Consider the following 23,794-nt stretch of genomic DNA (forward strand, 5'->3'; position numbering starts at 1 on the left):
ATTTTATTTACACGCCTCATGTTTTTTTAAATAAAAGATTTTAATGTAAACGATGCATAATGTATATTTATTATATAACAAATCTATATACATCTGAATTGCACATTTAATATATTGGAATTACATCTTTAAATTAGATCTTTTTAATTAAAATTTAGCACCATACATAACTTAAACATAGTACAAAATTCGAGTCATAAATGTGTGTGTGTATGACATGTGCTCACAACAATATAAATAATTGACCACGCGGGTGACCAATTATGTCTTTGAAATAAGATTTAATAACGGCACCGAAATCTTAAGTTATACATATTTCGAACTAGCGACCCGCCCGGTTTCGCACGGGTTAACAAATTATACACCTCAACCTTCCTTAAGAATCACTCTATTGATAGGTGAAAACCGGATGAAAATCCGTTCACTAGTTTTAGAGATTATTGCGAACAAACAAACAGACAGACGCGGCGGGGGACTTTGGTTCGTAAGGTGTAGTGATTCATATTCATAACTAACAATGTGCTACAACAACAACACCGATTGTTAATACAATTTTTTATATCAAAGGAAAAATGGAAAAATAAAAAATAAGATAGAACATTTTTACGGTACAGTCAGCAGTAATAGTCGCTAAGCGGGCGAAGTGTTCAAAATGATCTTGATGCGACTTTATTGTTAGAGAATAGGTAAGAGCGCGTCAAGGTAATTTTGAACACCTCGTCCGCTTAGCAATTTCTGCTGCCGACTGTACTTAGATGTCGCTATGCGTGTAAATGGAGAGACTCGCACGCTAGTCATATGCCTTATGGGAATATAGTTCAGAGCCGGAAACCGCTACCAACTTTTAGTATGTTGTTGGGCATGGCATTGGGTCTCCAAAACTGCCGGGAGACAGCGGCGCCGGCCATCTACTTCAGCGGAATGACGTTATCAAAATGACTCCCGTTTCATTGCGAATATTGCATATTGTACCCAAACTATGCATGGCACATAATTGTGTGGGGTATTGAATGAAAGCCAGTTAAATATGCTATATTTCATTTATACAGTGTGTACCAAAATATACAGCCGTTTAAGAGCCATTTGCAAAAGAATTAAAATGATGTAAAAAAATATTCAATTATTTTGGTTTTACAACCAAACCAAAAGTCGGGCATTAAAGCAATGTACTACAAAATTAAAGACGACGTCTGATGTCATACGTTGATATCAATCAAGTCAAAATTGGGCCAAATATGTGGAAATTATGCATCAAAATGTAGATATTTGCCTATACAAATGCATAAAAGTTAAAAAAATCCAAATTGGTACATTTTCAGGATAATCCGCATAAGCTTCTAGTATGTTATTAGCAATATGACCTGGATTCTAAAACTGCCGGGCGACCATCTCTGTTGTTCCTCAGTTACAAATAATGACGTCATACAAATAATCACTGCCGAATTTCGTAAAATGTAAATTATAGCTATACCACGAGTCTCACATAAACGTGAGTAACATGTAATGAACGGCTATTAAATTTAGTATGATTCACCTAAACATTGTTTGTAAAAAAAATGTACGGTTTAAGAGCTAGAAACAAAGAAATACCACTTTTTATGGAAAAAGTAGATGTATATCAATTTTATAGCTAAACTAAAATCGTCAATAAAACGTTGCATATAACATTTAAAAAACCAGTTATTCAACTATACATCACAGTTTAAATTTTACATTTCTGATAAAAACTGTGGAAGTTGTGGAAAAAAAACTAAAGCGCGCCAACAATTCTACTTTAATGCGCTCATATTATGCAAAGAATAGTTCTAATTATCGAGTATTAAATGATTGAACATTACATAAAATACATGAAAATGACATTTTCGCATGGAACCATAATTAAAAAAATAATAATTTACTTGATAAGTAAGCAAAATACTGTTTCTTTAAGTACATAATCTCCTCCTTTCAAAGTCGGTTAAAATGTGGTTTTTGTGACCTGGGCTACAAAGACAAATAAATTGACACCTCATTTATCAAAATCAGTTCAGTTGTTTCATGTAAAAAATACATAATTACTTACGTAGACAGCAGTTCCTGCTGTAGTCGCGGTAAATATTAATATGAAATAGACTCTTATTGTCATGGCCTAACGCTACATTATAAGTTAGAGAAATGTAAAGTTACATGCCAGTAAGTAGGTACATGCCTAATACAAAATGCCTTATCGAGGTAAATGCCATATCAGTTCACTTAATGCGATACATAATTATATATTTAAGCCTCGATTAGCCTTATACATACATACATCACTGGCTCAGTGACCCAAAGCAAAGAGGATCTTGGCCTCTGACACAAAAGAGCGTCACTCTGCCCTATTCTGCGCCACTTCGCGCCAGTTGGGTATTCTTTTAAAAGTGGAATCTTGAGTGGTGCAAGGGTTTCAAGGCTGAGCTGAGAAGGCTGGCAGAATTTTCCCTCTGATCCTCCGAAATACAGGTCACCCCTCTGGTCATTCGAAGCCTCCATAAGGCATCTTGCTAACTCATCGAGGCGACGCCCGCTAGGCCTGCTAACATCTACGGCCTGAGGGTTTCAACGTTAGATGCCAAGCCACGCCAGGCCATAATAGTAAAGGTCTAATTATTGAATTTTAATTTTTTGTCCGACTACGGTAGAATTTGCTATCTATGCGTGCATGTGTAGGTACCGTTTGCATGAAACTACTGAACTGATTTTGATAAATTAGGTGTCAATTTATTTGTCTTTGTAGCCCAGGTCACAAAAGCTACATTTTAACCGACTTTGAAAGGAGGAGATTAGGTACTTAAAGAAACAGTATTTTGCTTACTTATCAAGTAAATTATTATTTTTTAAATTATGGTTTCATTCGAAAATGTCATTTTCATGTATTTTATGTAATGTTCATTCATTTAATACTCGATAATTAGAACTATTCTTTGCATAATATGAGCGCATTAAGGTAGAATTGTTGGTGCGCTTTAGTTTTTTTTCCACAACTTCCACAGTTTTTATCAGAAATGTAAAATTTAAACTGTGATGTATAGTTGAATAACTGGTTTTTTAAATGTTATATGCAACGTTTTATTGACGATTTTAGTTTAGCTATAAAATTGATATACATCTACTTTTTCCATAAAAAGTGGTATTTCTTTGTTTCTAGCTCTTAAACCGTACATTTTTTTTACAAACAATGTTTAGGTGAATCATACTAAATTTAATAACCGTTCATTACATGTAACTCACGTTTATGTGAGACTCGTGGTATAGCTATAATTTACATTTTACGAAATTCGGCAGTGATTATTTGTATGACGTCATTATTTGTAACTGAGGAACAACAGAGATGGTCTCCCGGCAGTTTTAGAATCCAGGTCATATTGCTAATAACATACTAGAAGCTTATGCGGATTATCCTGAAAATGACCAATTTGGATTTTTTTAACTTTTATGCATTTGTATGGGCAAATATCTACATTTTGATGCATAATTTCCACATATTTGGTCCAATTTTGATTTTATTGATATCAGTGTATGGCTTGAGACGTCATCTTTAATGTTGTAGTACATTGCTTTATCGTCCGACTTTTGGTTTGGTTGTAAAACCCAAATAATCGAATATCTTTTTACGTAATTTTTATTATTCTGTAAATTTCTCTTAAACTGTTGCATATTTTGATACACTTTGTATAAACAAAATATAGTTTATTTAATTGGCTTTCATTTAATACCCCACACGTGTATGTGCTATACATAGTTTGGGTGCAGTATGCAATATTCGCAACGAAGCGGGAGTCATTTTGATGACGTCATTCCGCTGAAGTAGATGGCCGGCGCCGCCGTCTCCCGGCAGTTTTGGCGACCCAATGCCATGCCCAACAACATACTAAAAGTTGGTAGCGGTTTCCGGCTCTGAACTATCTCTGCGATCGTTTCCCATAAGGCATGGCACTACGCTTCCGGTAGCGATCAGATCGGTAGCGTTCCGAAAGGTCGCTAGGTCGAGTCTCGCCGGAAGTGGTGAATTTTACAATTTTTACTTAAGTATAAAAATAAATAGTATCCCTCGGAGAGTACGTCTTTGTCTGATAAAAATTAGTCATTAATTAACTCATAATTACTACGTCAGGAGGTCCCAACATGACGAGGAGCGTTTAAAAATTATAGGGGGCAGCACGGAGACCCAATTTACTCGAAACGTCATCGTTAAGTTTTTAACTTTATTTTTAGCTCACGTACCAATATTAACTCTAATTTTAGAATGCCATTTCACGTTTAAAACGTTTTATGTCACGTTACGGCGGCCGTTTTCTATAAGGCGGCTTCGACGGAGGTTTTGTTGGATAGTTTGAACTGGTCGGCCATTTTGTCGGCGACCATCCTGGCGATGGCCAGCGACGACGTGGCGCCCGGCGACGGCGCGTTGCGCACGTGCAGCACGCGCCGCCCCGCCGCGCCCGCGCCCGAGCCCGCCTGCGAGTCGAACACGAAGTCCTCTATTAACGTACCTGCAATATAACAAATACAATGTAAGAAGACTCATCTTCCCCGTACCTGTTTCACTTTTAATAGTCTGTGCGGAAAGAGAAGAGTCGTAGAATGTATTGGATACATTTCACGACCCTTCTCTCTCCGTACAGACCCTCCGAGCGGCCTATTTTATCGAAAACTATACATTTTGATCGGCGGAAGACCGAGACCCCACGAATTTCCGCAGCTGCGCTATTTGAAGAGGCATCCTGTCTTTCCCGCTTACCGTCTTTCCCCATAGCCTGCGCTCTAACGCCCGACGGGCCTCTCTCGACGTCGGCGGTGGACAGAGACAGCACGAACTTCCTCAGCTGCGCCACTTGGAGAGGCATCAGCCACGATCGTGCCATCTCTTTCATTCCGAAGCCCGCGTATTTGGTAGCTACTTGGCGGAAGCCTTGGAAGCTTAAGATTTCTCTTAGTTCTTTCATGTTTATGTCGCTCCATCTGGAAAAGAGTAATAATGAACTATAACAGTAGGTATTGCGATTTCAACCGTACATTTGACAGATACGTATTGGACCTTTGGGATTCTCAGGTAGGCAACAAATTTCAACACGATCAAACTTAAAATGCACAGAATCAAAACGACGACCAACTTTTACAAATTTTAAGTGTATCTACAGGATAGCACAAAGTCTTGCAAAATTGTATCGAGACGACATATTATGTCACCGTGCCAAACTATTTGAAAATTATTATAAGTTATAACCAGAGAGCGCAACTTTGGTGCCGATGACAGACGTATGACGTGAAGCTAAATACAGAGTGTTGTTATCTAGATTATAGATACCTAAACAAATAACAACTTATTAGCCTCTTTAGTTTACTGATATTGAAACTTGAGTTGAGAGTTTTTATACGTACCGGCCACGTATAAAAACATAACTGTCTTTGTCATGTTAAAAACAAAATTGTTGGAAATGACAACCAATTATTGTTTACTTATTTTTGTATTAGTAAAATATAACCGAAATATTATTGTTTGAAGTCGCTATGGAGTCTATGCACCCGTATTTGCAGAAATTTCCTTTTCTGATTGTAAAAAATGAAAAAATGTGACCAAAATTTAACAGCAAAAGCAAGCAATATACAGGGTGATTCAGGAGACGTGAGCAGGACTAACACTACGCATTTCGTAAATTATAAGCAACTGTTTCGTATCAGTATTAGTGGGGTTAACGTTAATTTTCTAGTCGTGTTGAAAAAAAAACTTATTAATTTATTTACGACATGCATGGTCACCCTGCAATTAGAATACTAAACTACCGATATTCTGTGTCAAATTGAATGTCATCACGGTCTGGTTACTTTTGAAAACTCGTATCTCACTCAAATTTGACAGTTTATTTCTTTGTAATCATAATGCTGTCATTACGGTTAAAGAGGCTTTATTATTATTAATTAGGTCTTGTGGGGTGACCATGATTGTAGAGAATTAAATTTGCCCTCGCCAAAAAGTTAAAAAATTGGAAAAAGTGTGGTTGTTTCACCTAAATACGACGGTGATCGATCAATTATCAGTTACTGAGTATGCAGGATTAGTCCTGCTCACGTCTCATGAATCACCCTGTAGAGAAACATTTGAAAACAACAAAGCATATTAAACGAGAAGGAGATCGTTTCGTATCGTTTTTTAATGTTTACATTATTTTTTGTGTAAATTACCAAGCATTTTTATAAATAAACAATTATATATATATTATCATTATTAAGAATCATTAAGGTGTTACAATGTTGTTTAAAAAAAACATCCTATATGCGACTTAACGTCATAATGACGTCATCGGCACCAAAGTTGCGCTCTCTGGTTATAACTATAAGGTCAAGTTTAAAGTTACCTACTTCATCTTGTTTATTCAAAACCTACGCCACTCCTTATACACCGTGTTTTTATTGAATTCCGTTAACTTCGGGGTATGGTTAAGTACGTTTAAGAGAACTAAATGGCATAGTTAATTAAAAAAAAAGTATTTTTGTTATTTTTTTTAATACAAAATTAAGTTTAAAAAGTAATTAAATGTAGCAAATAGCGTTGTTGTCACACGGGCATTACATTTAACTCAACCAAACAATTGAAATCTGTGACATATCAATGTCATTTCGTACATCGATCGACCGAGATTGTACTTAAGGTGCAGTGAGTTCAGAAAACGGAGTTTTTTAAAAGCCGTAGCTCTTTTTTGGATCACAATACGGCTGCCATACATTCAATTAGCAAACTTGAGGGCTTTTTCTAGTGAGTGGAGTGATTAGAATCCTAAGTTTTTGACTTTTGCTCGATAGAAAACGATCACGAACATAGGTCTAAAACGGACTTTAAAGATTCGTAACAATTTGTGCACAAAAGATAGAAATATGAAAACTGCTTCTATGTACGCGCAATTGTATGCTTGAACGACTACCAGGATTACTTTTTTGTTTTAATTTCACATTCACTAAATAAGTTCGAAAATATGATATCAGCGGTTCCGTGCACGCAACTTCTTTGATCAGATGCCCGCTGGGCTCGGATCAAAGCACACGTATCGCGAATTTAATTAAAATGACAGTTGGTTTTCGCATTTATTTCGACATTAAGTCATATACATATACGAAAAAGTATACCAGTAGACAAATAGTATTAAAAAAAACAGGGTAAATAATTATCATCACATGGAGCTCGAGTCTCATCTTAGATTTGATTTGTTGGGGCATAATGGTTGAAAAACGCAGTAAACTATCTTAAAACAATACGATTCCAATATCATTTAAGTAATTTGCTCCTTGAAACCCGGCTTAGAATGAAAAAAGTTTGAAGACTCATACTTATTGATTGGAATTAATTTTCATTATGCTGGTATTAATATTGCATACCTATTTGACGTACTTTTGTACGTCAACGTCAATGAACTGTGATGACAATGTTGTGATCTTGTATTTATGTTAGAGAACTTTTGATCTTCAAATATTACCTATTAATACGGAACATTATGTAAATATTTCGTGTACTACTTGAAAATCGTGCAGTGGTACACCTATTTTGTTGCTGTGAGGTCCGTCTAAGATAGATGTATAATGCGGTTACGTGCTGTTCTGCAAACCTTCATGAAATCAAGAATAAATAAACGGCTATGGTCTAGCCTCAGCGAGTTTTTGCGGCTTGTGAGGCCGAGATATACATTATACATACTGGCCTACGAGGCTTACAGCCCAAAACCACTGCGGTGCCTGGTTTGTGATTGCCTATGTATCGAGTGTTATACTAATTTACTATAAAATAAAACAAAGTTTTTCGTTCAATGATATTCTGTGCATATTTAATTTTATACCTCGTCGATGACAAACAAGCATACGGCCCGTCTGATGATAAGCAATCTTCGTAGCCTTTGGATGCCTGCAACTCCATGCGCGTTGCCGAGTCTAACACTCCGCACCCCTCGTTGATAACTGGCAACCATACTCACCGGCAGGAAGGACACTATGAGTAGGGTCTAGTGCTAGTGTTATTTGGCTGCAGATTTCTGTAAGGTTGAGCTCTGCTCTAGATCTGGAATGACATCCGCTGTGCTGTGCCCTACCACACAAAGCGAGATGTCATTCTCAGTTCCCATTCCCATACCTCTCTTTGGACGTAGTTCAAGGACCATATATCTTAAATATGCCGATACCGATATGTCCATATATCTTAAATATTAACTATAGAGATTCAGAGTCTGAACATATAACCGTAAGTTTACCAAAAAAATGCCGTAATAGCTGTAGGTACAGTCAGATGCAGAGAGAAAGAATCCGCCAAAATGAAATTTCCACCCTGCCAGGACTTTATTTATTGATAAAGATAACGATATATTTATTTGCAAAAAATATAGTGATGAACATAGGTGGACAGTAATTTTGGATGCGTAGGGTAGATCGGGGAGAAACGTAACACTATGTACTTTGACCTTAGTTTCTGGTTAACCATTATTATTTTGATGAGTTTAATGTAGTCATACTCGTATATAACGTCAGTGCATGTTCTGTACATTAACGTCTTGACTAACATTATAATTGTGTATTTTGTTTTAAAAAAATCGTCTTTTGTTACTAATGACCCCGTTGGCGTGCAGAAAGTAACACGTTGTGGGTCAAAAGTAACAAGACACAGTGGGCTGTAATTTAATATAATATGACATATCAAATCAAAATAAAAACCGGTCCAGTGTGAGTCGAACTCGCGTCCCAAGGGTTCAGTACTGCACACATTTTTGAACGAGCGAGCAAAGCGAAGTTCTTAAGTACATTCAACTATTTATTCAATTCGTCCACACACGGCTGGCTATCTTAGGATAGTTAGTTACCCATTTTTTTTTTGTTCAAGTATTATGTTAAGCATAGTGCCTACATTTTTTTTCATTGTTAGGCGTATCTCTGTTAATTCAAGATAACAGGGCTATAACCGCGGCAATCGAAGTTCGCAAATTGCTGGCATTTCTCTCTGTCACTCTAATTACCTACAGTTTCATTGGTGTAAAAGAAAAATCCCCGCAATTTGCGAAATTCGATGGTCGTGATATACGGCAGTTCAGCCTTCTCACTTAGCTACTCGTACTTAAACCAATTATTTGTTCTGTTTGAGCACTAACCTCCTAAAGCTCATGCTTCGACCTTGCGTGGAGGTGCACCTCCCATATAACCATTCCAGTCGCAGAATCATCAAAGTGGTAACTAAATGTCAGATGTGTCGTAACAGAGTCCACACAATGTGTCTAGAATTGTTTCGAAACAAAGTGTCGTCGCCGTGTGTACACTTTTCCGTAACAAGGTATCGACACATTTGTGTGCACTTTGCGTGCGGTTTGCGACTAAATCTGACAGCAAATTTGTGACAGCAAATGTCAATATAAAATACCTCTTGAAAACCAAGGTTTGTCAAACTACTATTAGTGTCTCGTGTGCTCGTAAGTAATTCTAGTAAGTCATCATGGGCGATGCAAATGATAATAATTGACCAAAACCATATAAACACCCAACACCCGTCAACCTTTTACAGAAAAGTTTTTAAAGAAATGCAATAAGCTACTTAGGTCAGCCAACGAATGCTCCAAAAAGTTGTAGAGGGGAATGCTCGGAACACAGTTTTTGACTCTGTAACTTGGTTTGGGCAAGTTAGGAGGTGAACATATCAAAAGTCCCCGGCCGTAGCGCTTGAGCGGGAGGAAGAGAGGGAGGGGGCTTTGTTTGAAGGTCCCATTTTCCGGTTTTTCGATTATATCTCGGAAACTATGCATCTTAGCGACATGGCCATTTATACAAAATGAAAGTTAATTTCCACAAGTTTAAGTTTTGTTACAAGTTTATTCAGTCAATTTTTTCGATATGTTGAATAGTTTTTGAGATATCCGCTCTTGAAAGTTTATTTAGGGCTCTCAATTTTATCTTCATATATCTACATCAGTGAAGGTGCTAGGCCGTGTATGGTATCGTTTTTGTATAAATCTGGGTTGCTGAATCCATTTAAGGTATCACATTGACACCATTCCACAAAATTAAAAAAAATCTTTTTAGGGTTCCGTACCTCAAAAGCAAAAAACTTATAGGATCACTCGTGCGTCTGTATGTCTGTCCGTCTGAATACACAAAATAGTTCTTTACCTATAGATGACAGGAAAACCTATTAGAAATGTGCAGTCAAGCGCGAGTCGGACTTAATGTACGGAACCCTTAACACGCGGGTCCGACTCGCACTTGGCCGGTTTTTTTAAAACTCCTTTTGACGCTTAACCGCTGAACCGATTTCGTTGAAATTTGGTATAGAAATAGTTTGCGTCCCGGAACAGGACATAGGATAGATCTTATAACCAAAATCATCTTTTGAAGGTGTGAAAAGTGGCGTGGAAATTTGTACGGGAAATCAATAACCGCTGAACCGATTTATATGAAATTTGGGATGGTCTACATCTTTGATTTAGTTAAAAATGATAAAAAAACATGACTTCAAACCTAAACTTAAACAGTATTAACTTCAAGAAGTCAATTCTGAATTCCCCCCTACACCTCATTTCACACCTTTAAAGGATGATTTTTGAGATAACTTATTATGTCCTGTCTCGGGACTCAAAATATATGTGTACTTAATATAAATTAAAACTGTTCAGCAGTTTAAGCGTGAAGAGGAGTTTAAAAGAAAGTATTTTAATAAGTTTATATGTTTTTACTTTGGAATGGTGTCAATGTGATACCATAACTAAATTTGGTACTGCGAATTTATACGAAAACGATACCAAACATGGCCTCGTAGCTTTACTGTTGTAGAAGTCAAAATAAAATTGAGAGCCCTAAATTCTTATTACTTGGCCAAACTTGTGTATAAGGAAAAGGAAAAATAAAAGTCTTCGGCAGGAATATAAGACACAAATATATATATTTTTTTCGCGTTACTATTTCAATCATCAAATATAAACATACCTTGATTATATTATTCTAGTGAGATTCTGATATGTATAAGTGAAACAACCGTCTAGTTCGCAAGCTAGTTTATTACTGGTTAAGCAATCGGTGCAAACGCCCTATAACTACGTATAGATATGTACAAATACACATCATCCCTTCACCACTATTTTAAAACTAAGTTGATAGGTAACATGAGTATCAATCACTAAATATGTAATATACATAACCTAATTGACACATTATATTAATTTTAACTAACTAAAGCTTATAATCTACCTTTTTTCTGGGGCGCAAATTATGTCGCATTTGGCACTCGTCTAAGGCAGACGTACCAAGTTCGCGCGGTGCGGCCGCGCTCGGCAGCTGCGCAGGCGACGCCGGGGGCGTGGCGACAGTGGGCTCGTTCGCAGACGGCCCACGCTCACCTGTCTCTCCCTCGCACTCTGCCCACACTTCTTCCCCAGCATCATCTGCACTTCTTTCCTCCGCAACTATTTCAGCGGAAGGTGGTGGGCTATCCTCCGCAGAATCGGTAGGTAAAGGTGGCATACTGCTTGAAATAGACGGGGGAGGAAATGGGGGCAATGGTAATATGGGATGGTTAGAGACATCATTTTTCCCTTTAAATAAATTGTCAACAGCTTGACCTTTATATTTTAAAAGTTGATCCACATGTCTTATACAGATCGTATCGTATTTGTTTACATATATTTTAAACATCTTATTTCCTATTTTTTCTTTAATTTTACTCAACTCCCAACTTTCTTTCCTTGCACTGTACCACCGGGCCCAAACTATTTCATCAATTTGAAATATTCGCTTATGCGTGCAAACAGCTGTTGTTGTGTTGTTATCAGTATTATCAGTCGCGCTCGCGGTACTGTCTGAGGGTAATATTAAATCAAGACGAGTTCTCAGCTCCCTTCCAAACATAAGTTTGGCCGGAGTTTCCCCGGTAGTACAGTGCACAGAGTTCCTATAGTCAAATAAGTAATTCAACAATTTTTCATGTACTACGTGTGAGATTACATCTTGTTTTAAAATATATTTTAACATTCTTTTACACGTGCGAACGGAATTTTCCGCCTGACCGTTACTATTGGGGTGATACACCGGCGAATTCATATATTTTATACCATTGTTAGAACAAAATGACCTAAATTCAGTGCAATGAATTTTTACATCGTTATCCGATACTAAAACTTTAGGTATACCAAATACTGAGAAAATGTACTTTAATTTCGCTATTAATGATTGCGTGCTAGTACCGTTTGGCATGTGTAGACATTCCACCCATTTACTATAGGAATCGACCACAATCAAATATACCCTTTGCCCTATCGTCATATAATCGATGTGTACCCGGTGCCAGGGCCCGGGCGCGCGCGGCCACGGCGCGGGCGGCTCCCGCGGCGGGGCCGGCCGCAGCGCCACGCAAGCCTGGCATGCGCCCGCGCAGCGCTCGATGTCCTGGTCGATACCTGGCCACCACATCCTACTGCGCGCTGCGCATTTCATTTTCACAATACCTAAGTGCGTGCTATGCAGTTCGCTTAGCATGCGTTCCCTCAATGATACTGGAATCACGACTTTATGCCCTCGCAATAAGGATCCATTTTCAAATTGTAAATCGGTTCGGCAATTATAATAAGGCTGGACCGATTTACAATTGATTTTACGTGGCCAACCCTTGTTCAAATATTTAATTACCGTTTGAAGAGTTGAATCGACCTCGGTAGCCCTTTTAATATCATGTGCGGTTACTGCCGACGAAACCGAATCTAAAAAATTTAGTGCACATAACGAATCGAATTCTTTATCACTATCGCTGGACGTATCCGCCACGGGCGCGCGGGAACAATAATCTGCTACTAAGTTATTACTGCTAGAAACATATTGCACAGTATAGTTATATGCCGACAATATAATAGCGTACCTTTGAAGACGTAAGGCTGTCGTGGCTGATATTCCGGTTTGGGAATTGAAAATCGAAACTAACGGTCTGTGGTCGGTTTTTAGAATAAATGGTTCGCTACGGCCGTATAGGTATTGATGAAAACGCTTCACAGCGAAAATCAAGGCTGCCGCCTCTTTCTGGATCTGACTATAGTTACGTTCGCTGGAGGTGAGGGAGCGGGATGCAAACGCCAGCGGTCTCTCCTGTCCGTCGGCGGCTCGTTGTGCCAGAAGAGCGCCCAGGCCCCCGGGTCCAGCATCAGCGCTGAGAACCAGCTGCGCGCTGGGCTCGAAGTGCGCCAGCACGCGTTCCGAGGCCAGCTCGCGGCGCACCGCGCGCACGGCGCCCCGCTGCCTCTCTCCCCACTTCCATTCAGCTCCTGCACGTAACAGCTCGTGTAAGGGACTCATTAACGCGGAAGCATTAGGAATAAAGTTTCTGTAGTAATTGACTAAGCCTAGAAACGACTTCACCTCTGTCACATTTGTTGGCTCTGGTGCATTCAAAATGGCCTCAACCTTAGTGGGACATGTCTGTAGCCCGTCTTTATTAATAACATAACCTAAATAGGTGACACTAGTTTTGAAAAATTCGCATTTTTCTTTTTGTAAACGCAGCCCCGCATCGTTTAATCTATTTAAAACCAAATTTAACCTTTCCAAATGCACCTTTTTATTGGGCCCTGTTATACAAATGTCATCAAGCCAGCAACTCACGCCCTCAATACCTGTGAGAAGGGTTTCCATAGATTTTTGGAAAATCGCCGGCGCATTAGCCAAGCCGTATACTAATCGTGTATATTTAAATAATCCTCTCGAGGTATTTATGGTCGTGAGTTCCTGCGATGAGTCATCCAATAGAAACTGATTATATGCATTTTTAAGGTCTATTTTGCTATAATGTTCGCCACCGCCTAACTTGGCGAAAACCTCCTCTATTCGAGGTAGGGGGTACTTGTCAATTACCAAATCTTTATTTAGTGTCACGGAAAAGTCGCCAGCTATCCTAACCTTACCATTTTCTTTTAGCACAGGCACTATAGGGGTCGCGTAATTTGAGTAATTCACGGGAACTAAAATACCTAACTTTACTAACCTGTCCAATTCTTCCTCTACTTTGGTTTTTAAGGCAAAGGGAACAGACCGCGGTTTAAAGAATTTTGGGTATGAATTTTCCTTGAGTCGCAACGTGACCTTGAACTTGTTAAATGAACCGAGCTCATCGCGCCAAACGTTAGGATATTGTTCTAACAATTGTTGTACATCATTATTATCATTTCCAATACTATTAAGGTTTGTTTTTGTTGTTACAATCAAGTCAAAAGCGGCCATAAAATCTCGACCAAGCAAGGGCGGGCCACCGTTAATTACAACAAATATATTAATTTTCTCGGTTCTACTGTTGTAAGTAACCCCTATTTGGAAACAGCCGAGTGGCGAGATTCGATGGCCGGTGTAAAAACACATTTTAATGTCACATTTTTGTAACTGGTACTCAGAAAACATCTCGTAATACAAACTGTCTGAAATGACGCACACTCCTGAACCGCAATCTAGTTCCATGGTTAAATTTTTACCATCTAAAACCACATCTAAGGTAATTGGTTTAATATTAGTCACGTACCTTAAGTTAAAGATTTGGCACTCCCTACAACACTGCTCAGCTCCATCGCTCACGTTTTCCTCCAGTTCAGTGGCGATGCAGTTCACTCGCGGAATCTTGCTTTTACATACTTTTTTTAAATGTCCTATAACTCCACATTTCTGGCATCGATAACTCTTGTAACGGCAACTATCTACATCGTGGTTTCTCATTCCACAAATGGGACATCGGGAATCATCTCGCTGCCGCTGCTCGCCTCCGGCCGGCCGGTTCACGCCACCGCTGTTGCTACCGCCGCGATGCCCTTTGTACCCGCCGCCTCGGCCGTGCCCATTTCTACTAGCCCCATAAAATACGGGCTCTTCTTTGACAGTTGCCGCCATCTCCGTCTTCGCTTCCCTAGCGACCGCTGCTTTCTCTGCAATCTCCAGAGCCTCCGCCATCGACAGGGTAGCCGTTTTTTCAAATAATTTATCACGCTCGGGCCCCGAGCCCAAGCCTAGGATGAAACGATCTGCTAAATTCGCTTCCAGAGCCGCGCCAAAATTGCAATAAGTTGCCAATCCTCTTAATCGCGCTGCCCAGTCCCCTAAAGTCTCGCTTGGTACTTTCGTCGCAGCATAAAACTTGGCCTTATCAGCGTATGTACACTGCTTTTTCTTGAAGTGGCCGTCGAGTAATTTCACTAGCTCCTTGAACTCGAGCTCCTCTAATTCCTTTGGATGAGCCAAATTACGTAACAAGCGGTAGGTTTCGTCCGTTAAGTGAGTGAACAAAAGGGCGCGCTTGTCCTCTTCATCCACAACTTTATTCACCACAAAGAATTGCTTAATTTTGCTGTGAAATATTTGCCATTCGCCTGTTTTGTGATCGAAATTCGTTAAATTTCCAAAAAACGCCATTATTTTTTTTCACTTCGCGCGGGTACTTAAGAATCCTCGTTCGACACTGATATGTATAAGTGAAACAACCGTCTAGTTCGCAAGCTAGTTTATTACTGGTTAAGCAATCGGTGCAAACGCCCTATAACTACGTATAGATATGTACAAATACACATCAGATTCTCATAGATAAACAAAAACATTTACTTAAAAAATTACAAGGTCGAAATATCACGGAACTTGTGAGAGTAATATGTGAAAAATAAAAACTTTTATGACAAAAAAATCTGGACACAATTTAAGAAGCATCCAATTGCGTCGAGGAATCATCTGTATTTTTGCTTGTTTCATTACCTCCTCGCTTCTTTTTTTGTCCTTTGTATTCTGTAGCAATTTGTTAGATCTGAAAATAAAGATAACTTGCGTCGTCACGGATGTCGATTTATAGGTTTTAGGGAGTGCAGAATTCAAAAACGATGATCATTTTATAATCCAAGATGGCGGCTACGTATTTTGTCATAAAAGTCGTCATGAATATAATCTTATAGGTTTTAGGAAGTGCCGATTTCGAAAATGATGACCAGTTTGGAATCCAAGATGTGTGCCGTGCACTTTGTCATAAAAGTCGTCATGGATATCGTTTTATAGGTTTTAGGGAGTGCAGAATTCGAAAATGCCTTGACCTTTATATTTTAAAAGTTGATCCACATGTCTTATACAGATCGTATCGTATTTGTTTACATATATTTTAAACATCTTATTTCCTATTTTTTCTTTAATTTTACTCAACTCCCAACTTTCTTTCCTTGCACTGTACCACCGGGCCCAAACTATTTCATCAATTTGAAATATTCGCTTATGCGTGCAAACAGCTGTTGTTGTGTTGTTATCAGTATTATCAGTCGCGCTCGCGGTACTGTCTGAGGGTAATATTAAATCAAGACGAGTTCTCAGCTCCCTTCCAAACATAAGTTTGGCCGGAGTTTCCCCGGTAGTACAGTGCACAGAGTTCCTATAGTCAAATAAGTAATTCAACAATTTTTCATGTACTACGTGTGAGATTACATCTTGTTTTAAAATATATTTTAACATTCTTTTACACGTGCGAACGGAATTTTCCGCCTGACCGTTACTATTGGGGTGATACACCGGCGAATTCATATATTTTATACCATTGTTAGAACAAAATGACCTAAATTCAGTGCAATGAATTTTTACATCGTTATCCGATACTAAAACTTTAGGTATACCAAATACTGAGAAAATGTACTTTAATTTCGCTATTAATGATTGCGTGCTAGTACCGTTTGGCATGTGTAGACATTCCACCCATTTACTATAGGAATCGACCACAATCAAATATACCCTTTGCCCTATCGTCATATAATCGATGTGTACCCGGTGCCAGGGCCCGGGCGCGCGCGGCCACGGCGCGGGCGGCTCCCGCGGCGGGGCCGGCCGCAGCGCCACGCAAGCCTGGCATGCGCCCGCGCAGCGCTCGATGTCCTGGTCGATACCTGGCCACCACATCCTACTGCGCGCTGCGCATTTCATTTTCACAATACCTAAGTGCGTGCTATGCAGTTCGCTTAGCATGCGTTCCCTCAATGATACTGGAATCACGACTTTATGCCCTCGCAATAAGGATCCATTTTCAAATTGTAAATCGGTTCGGCAATTATAATAAGGCTGGACCGATTTACAATTGATTTTACGTGGCCAACCCTTGTTCAAATATTTAATTACCGTTTGAAGAGTTGAATCGACCTCGGTAGCCCTTTTAATATCATGTGCGGTTACTGCCGACGAAACCGAATCTAAAAAATTTAGTGCACATAACGAATCGAATTCTTTATCACTATCGCTGGACGTATCCGCCACGGGCGCGCGGGAACAATAATCTGCTACTAAGTTATTACTGCTAGAAACATATTGCACAGTATAGTTATATGCCGACAATATAATAGCGTACCTTTGAAGACGTAAGGCTGTCGTGGCTGATATTCCGGTTTGGGAATTGAAAATCGAAACTAACGGTCTGTGGTCGGTTTTTAGAATAAATGGTTCGCTACGGCCGTATAGGTATTGATGAAAACGCTTCACAGCGAAAATCAAGGCTGCCGCCTCTTTCTGGATCTGACTATAGTTACGTTCGCTGGAGGTGAGGGAGCGGGATGCAAACGCCAGCGGTCTCTCCTGTCCGTCGGCGGCTCGTTGTGCCAGAAGAGCGCCCAGGCCCCCGGGTCCAGCATCAGCGCTGAGAACCAGCTGCGCGCTGGGCTCGAAGTGCGCCAGCACGCGTTCCGAGGCCAGCTCGCGGCGCACCGCGCGCACGGCGCCCCGCTGCCTCTCTCCCCACTTCCATTCAGCTCCTGCACGTAACAGCTCGTGTAAGGGACTCATTAACGCGGAAGCATTAGGAATAAAGTTTCTGTAGTAATTGACTAAGCCTAGAAACGACTTCACCTCTGTCACATTTGTTGGCTCTGGTGCATTCAAAATGGCCTCAACCTTAGTGGGACATGTCTGTAGCCCGTCTTTATTAATAACATAACCTAAATAGGTGACACTAGTTTTGAAAAATTCGCATTTTTCTTTTTGTAAACGCAGCCCCGCATCGTTTAATCTATTTAAAACCAAATTTAACCTTTCCAAATGCACCTTTTTATTGGGCCCTGTTATACAAATGTCATCAAGCCAGCAACTCACGCCCTCAATACCTGTGAGAAGGGTTTCCATAGATTTTTGGAAAATCGCCGGCGCATTAGCCAAGCCGTATACTAATCGTGTATATTTAAATAATCCTCTCGAGGTATTTATGGTCGTGAGTTCCTGCGATGAGTCATCCAATAGAAACTGATTATATGCATTTTTAAGGTCTATTTTGCTATAATGTTCGCCACCGCCTAACTTGGCGAAAACCTCCTCTATTCGAGGTAGGGGGTACTTGTCAATTACCAAATCTTTATTTAGTGTCACGGAAAAGTCGCCAGCTATCCTAACCTTACCATTTTCTTTTAGCACAGGCACTATAGGGGTCGCGTAATTTGAGTAATTCACGGGAACTAAAATACCTAACTTTACTAACCTGTCCAATTCTTCCTCTACTTTGGTTTTTAAGGCAAAGGGAACAGACCGCGGTTTAAAGAATTTTGGGTATGAATTTTCCTTGAGTCGCAACGTGACCTTGAACTTGTTAAATGAACCGAGCTCATCGCGCCAAACGTTAGGATATTGTTCTAACAATTGTTGTACATCATTATTATCATTTCCAATACTATTAAGGTTTGTTTTTGTTGTTACAATCAAGTCAAAAGCGGCCATAAAATCTCGACCAAGCAAGGGCGGGCCACCGTTAATTACAACAAATATATTAATTTTCTCGGTTCTACTGTTGTAAGTAACCCCTATTTGGAAACAGCCGAGTGGCGAGATTCGATGGCCGGTGTAAAAACACATTTTAATGTCACATTTTTGTAACTGGTACTCAGAAAACATCTCGTAATACAAACTGTCTGAAATGACGCACACTCCTGAACCGCAATCTAGTTCCATGGTTAAATTTTTACCATCTAAAACCACATCTAAGGTAATTGGTTTAATATTAGTCACGTACCTTAAGTTAAAGATTTGGCACTCCCTACAACACTGCTCAGCTCCATCGCTCACGTTTTCCTCCAGTTCAGTGGCGATGCAGTTCACTCGCGGAATCTTGCTTTTACATACTTTTTTTAAATGTCCTATAACTCCACATTTCTGGCATCGATAACTCTTGTAACGGCAACTATCTACATCGTGGTTTCTCATTCCACAAATGGGACATCGGGAATCATCTCGCTGCCGCTGCTCGCCTCCGGCCGGCCGGTTCACGCCACCGCTGTTGCTACCGCCGCGATGCCCTTTGTACCCGCCGCCTCGGCCGTGCCCATTTCTACTAGCCCCATAAAATACGGGCTCTTCTTTGACAGTTGCCGCCATCTCCGTCTTCGCTTCCCTAGCGACCGCTGCTTTCTCTGCAATCTCCAGAGCCTCCGCCATCGACAGGGTAGCCGTTTTTTCAAATAATTTATCACGCTCGGGCCCCGAGCCCAAGCCTAGGATGAAACGATCTGCTAAATTCGCTTCCAGAGCCGCGCCAAAATTGCAATAAGTTGCCAATCCTCTTAATCGCGCTGCCCAGTCCCCTAAAGTCTCGCTTGGTACTTTCGTCGCAGCATAAAACTTGGCCTTATCAGCGTATGTACACTGCTTTTTCTTGAAGTGGCCGTCGAGTAATTTCACTAGCTCCTTGAACTCGAGCTCCTCTAATTCCTTTGGATGAGCCAAATTACGTAACAAGCGGTAGGTTTCGTCCGTTAAGTGAGTGAACAAAAGGGCGCGCTTGTCCTCTTCATCCACAACTTTATTCACCACAAAGAATTGCTTAATTTTGCTGTGAAATATTTGCCATTCGCCTGTTTTGTGATCGAAATTCGTTAAATTTCCAAAAAACGCCATTATTTTTTTTCACTTCGCGCGGGTACTTAAGAATCCTCGTTCGACACTGATATGTATAAGTGAAACAACCGTCTAGTTCGCAAGCTAGTTTATTACTGGTTAAGCAATCGGTGCAAACGCCCTATAACTACGTATAGATATGTACAAATACACATCAGATTCTCATAGATAAACAAAAACATTTACTTAAAAAATTACAAGGTCGAAATATCACGGAACTTGTGAGAGTAATATGTGAAAAATAAAAACTTTTATGACAAAAAAATCTGGACACAATTTAAGAAGCATCCAATTGCGTCGAGGAATCATCTGTATTTTTGCTTGTTTCATTACCTCCTCGCTTCTTTTTTTGTCCTTTGTATTCTGTAGCAATTTGTTAGATCTGAAAATAAAGATAACTTGCGTCGTCACGGATGTCGATTTATAGGTTTTAGGGAGTGCAGAATTCAAAAACGATGATCATTTTATAATCCAAGATGGCGGCTACGTATTTTGTCATAAAAGTCGTCATGAATATAATCTTATAGGTTTTAGGAAGTGCCGATTTCGAAAATGATGACCAGTTTGGAATCCAAGATGTGTGCCGTGCACTTTGTCATAAAAGTCGTCATGGATATCGTTTTATAGGTTTTAGGGAGTGCAGAATTCGAAAATGATGACCATTTTGGATTCCAAGATGTCTGCCGTGCACTTTTTCATATAAGCCGTCATAGATGTTGATTTATAGGTGTTAGGAAGAGCAGATTTCGAAAATGATGACCATGACCAATACAACGACATCCATGTCGACTTTTAACATAGTGCATGGCCGCCATATTGGATTCCAAAATAGTAATTTTTTTCGAAATCTGCGCTCCCTAAAACCTATGAAACGACAGCCATGACGACTTTTATGACATATTGCATGGCCGCCATTTTGGATTCCAAAATGGTCATCATTTTCTAAATCGGGGCCCCCTAAAACCTATAAAACGACATCCATGACGACTTTTATGACATAGTGCATGGTCGCCATTCTGGATTCCAAAATGGTCATCATTTTCTAAATCGGGGCCCCCTAAAACCTATAAAACGACATCCATGACGACTTTTATGACATAGTGCATGGCCGCCATCTTGGAATCCAAAATGGTCATCGATTTCTAAATCTGCGCCCCCCAAAACCTATAAAACGACACCCATGACGACTTTTATGACATAGTGCATGGCCGCCATTTTGGATTTCAAAATGGTCATCATTTTCGAAATCTGCGCCCCCCAAAACCTATAAAACGACATCCATGACGACTCTTATGACATAGTGCATGGCCGCCATTTTGGATTCCAAAATGGTGATCATTTTCAAAATTGGGGCCCCCTAAAACGTATAAAACGACACCCATCTCGACTTTTATGACAAAGTGTTTGGCTACCATCTGCATGCAAGACATTTCTATTATTCTATTATTTTTACGTACAAAAATGGCCCCCTGTCAACTTCCAACCGAGATTTATTCGATTAATATTCAGATTAATTCAATTTCTATCTATAGGTCGACTAAACTAATTGCGATTAAAATTTGAGGATGAACTTTTTTTATTCCATTAATTAGTCGAATAAACAGTTAATCTATTAAGTCCCATCTCTGACCACGGCATTTTTACACTTTGAGAATATCTGAAAACAAATGAACACAAGGAGCCATATTTTGCAAATCCAGTAACTTTGTTATTACTTTTGACAGCGCGTGTCATGTGTCTACACAGAGTCGACACAAAGTCGAAACATTTGCGACTACTTTGTGACTGCAATATTTCTCAGCCTTAAACCATATTTATACATCATAATTAACAAGTTTCGTAGTATGTAAAGCGTTATTTCTGTTATTTAAGTATAGTATACGCATCGAAGTACTAAAAATGCATCAAATAATATGGTTATGAACACAGGCACTGAGAAGTAAACAATTTCATTTCCGGCTAAACTAAAACAATGTGGTGGCGCGTTGATTATATTACACTTAGTTTATCAAATCACTCGAGCAGTTTAATTCCCCATTATAATTTTAGTCCTATTGTAATATAAATGCAAACAATATATAATTACGTCTTGTAATCCGTTTTAGAGATGGCGTATTAATGTCACTTATTTTTATTTAACAATTTTTCCATCTGACAGTTTCCATTTGACAGGAACAAAATGAACGAATGAACGAATGATATTGGCATAAAGTAGTCGCAAACTCGAAACAATGTGTGCACACGGCGACCACACTTTATGTCACTTTGTGTCATGTGTCGACCCTTCCCCATTTCTGGTAACTGTGTCGACACGGCGACGACTCTGCGACTGGAATTGTGACCGAAACAGACGGTGTCGACACAAGATGTGTCTACACCGCGTCGTAACGGCGACTGGAAATGGTTGTATGGGCTCTCTCGGATGCTTCAGGCCTTCGGCCCAACGCAGAGCTTGGCCATCGACCTTCGCACTAGCTGTCCGTACCACGTTTCAGTTTCACGTAAACAATTGCGGCTGTGTCCCTAAAACAGCCCAACCGCGTTTTTTTTCTTAAGTCCGACTCACGCTGGACTAGAGATGTGCGCCGATGGCAAAATCATCGGCGGCGGCGTCCGATGATTTTTTGACCGGCGGCGGCGGCGTGATCGGCGTGAAATCGGCGTGGCATAATTTTTGATACTGCATGAGAACGTAGCTGTAGAAACTCTACATTAAAGCCTTCTGAGTATTTACTAAGCTATTAAAAGAATATTATGTGTGTTTTCTAAATTATTGCCGAAAATTATATCCCGGCATGTCACTTGGCAACCATTTATTACCAATACCAACCTAACGGTTACCAACGGTATGTTTAAATATTAAAATAAAAAGGATACTTTAAAACGCTACATTTTAGGCAGTATTTTTACTTACTTTGTAAGTGAAATACAAATAAAACCCAAAAAGAATCTTTAAATTGCCTTAAATCTATATTGACTTTTCCCAGCCGCTGTCGCCTCACGTAGGAAATAATGATGAATACTTTACATTTGTCTGAACTGAAGTTTAACTCAAACGTATGTTAGAATAAAGATGTCATCGTTTTCGAAAGTAAACGTCTCTGGCAGGTTGATTCGCTCAACAGAATGTCTTTGAAGTGTCCCGTTTTATGGAATATTAAGGTCTACTTTGTTTTCTTTACTGCTAGCTTAGTGATTTCAGTTCCTATAAGTAGGTATAATTGTTTAGGTATAGCTTATTACGAAGCTTTAACCTGACTTTTATAATTTTAATTGAAATATATATTGTTAATTTAAAAAAGCTGATAATCACCATAAAATGACTAAGAATTGATCGTGTGTATTTTTAAATGAAATTGTATATTACCTATGTGATAAATAAATCAAATCATATCTATCATATAATGACATTGATGACCCTCATGCGTGTCACCAGCATCATACGAGAAATCATAAAATACGCAATTAAAATCGTGGTGACAGCTTGCTGGAGATTCTAAGAAGAAAATAGCATGTTTATGTCCTAGGATATGAACCTGATATTATCTTGACATAAGTTTACTGATTAAATTGACAATAAAGAGACTATTGATGTAGAACAAAATGCGTTCTACAAAAAAGCTGCGCAATAGAATATCAAATAATACGTAGGTCACTCGATAAGTTTTGAGATACAGAAAAACTATTCAAGATATTAGCACTATTTATATTACATTTTTTCAAAATACTCTCTATCATTCTATATTCAAAGTTCCATTCATCTAAACCAACTCTGAAAACATTTTTGCTAGTCTTGATCCGATAGGGCAGAAATCGCAACTTCATCAGTTTGTTAGAGCAAACGCGGGATCTAACGACAACAGAGCTTCCTCACTCCGAGATATTGATGTAGGATTATATTAACGCCCCCCGA

The 23,794-nt window shown here is 39.4% G+C and overlaps 3 protein-coding genes across 3 annotated transcripts in view; all 3 read right to left on the reverse strand.

Moving 5' to 3' along the window:
* Nucleotides 1-3,935: 3,935 nt before the first annotated feature.
* The window catches only part of LOC134669884 (L-2-hydroxyglutarate dehydrogenase, mitochondrial), a 30,926-nt gene continuing 11,067 nt past the window's right edge, over nucleotides 3,936-23,794 (reverse strand). Inside the window, exons 3-4 of the mRNA XM_063527529.1 lie at nucleotides 4,757-4,977; nucleotides 3,936-4,508 (exon numbers count right to left, since the gene is read on the reverse strand). Of these exons, the coding sequence (XP_063383599.1) occupies nucleotides 4,312-4,508; nucleotides 4,757-4,977 (418 nt within the window). The 3' untranslated portion in view covers nucleotides 3,936-4,311. The remainder of the gene's footprint in view (nucleotides 4,509-4,756; nucleotides 4,978-23,794) is intronic.
* On the reverse strand, nucleotides 11,207-15,569 carry LOC134669677 (uncharacterized). The gene is made up of 2 exons (XM_063527385.1): nucleotides 14,525-15,569; nucleotides 11,207-13,280 (listed from the first exon to the last, which is right to left on the reverse strand). The coding sequence occupies exons 1-2, from the start codon at nucleotides 15,403-15,405 to the stop codon at nucleotides 13,274-13,276; spliced, it is 888 nt and encodes a 295-aa protein (XP_063383455.1). The 5' UTR covers nucleotides 15,406-15,569; the 3' UTR covers nucleotides 11,207-13,273.
* LOC134669790 (uncharacterized) lies at nucleotides 16,277-20,045 on the reverse strand. Its single transcript, XM_063527441.1, has 2 exons — nucleotides 19,001-20,045; nucleotides 16,277-17,756 (listed from the first exon to the last, which is right to left on the reverse strand). Exons 1-2 carry the CDS (start codon nucleotides 19,879-19,881, stop codon nucleotides 17,750-17,752), a joined length of 888 nt encoding a protein of 295 aa, XP_063383511.1. The 5' UTR covers nucleotides 19,882-20,045; the 3' UTR covers nucleotides 16,277-17,749.

The sequence above is a fragment of the Cydia fagiglandana genome, chromosome 1 (genome assembly GCF_963556715.1).
Source record: "Cydia fagiglandana chromosome 1, ilCydFagi1.1, whole genome shotgun sequence".
Lineage (NCBI taxonomy): Eukaryota > Metazoa > Arthropoda > Insecta > Lepidoptera > Tortricidae > Cydia > Cydia fagiglandana.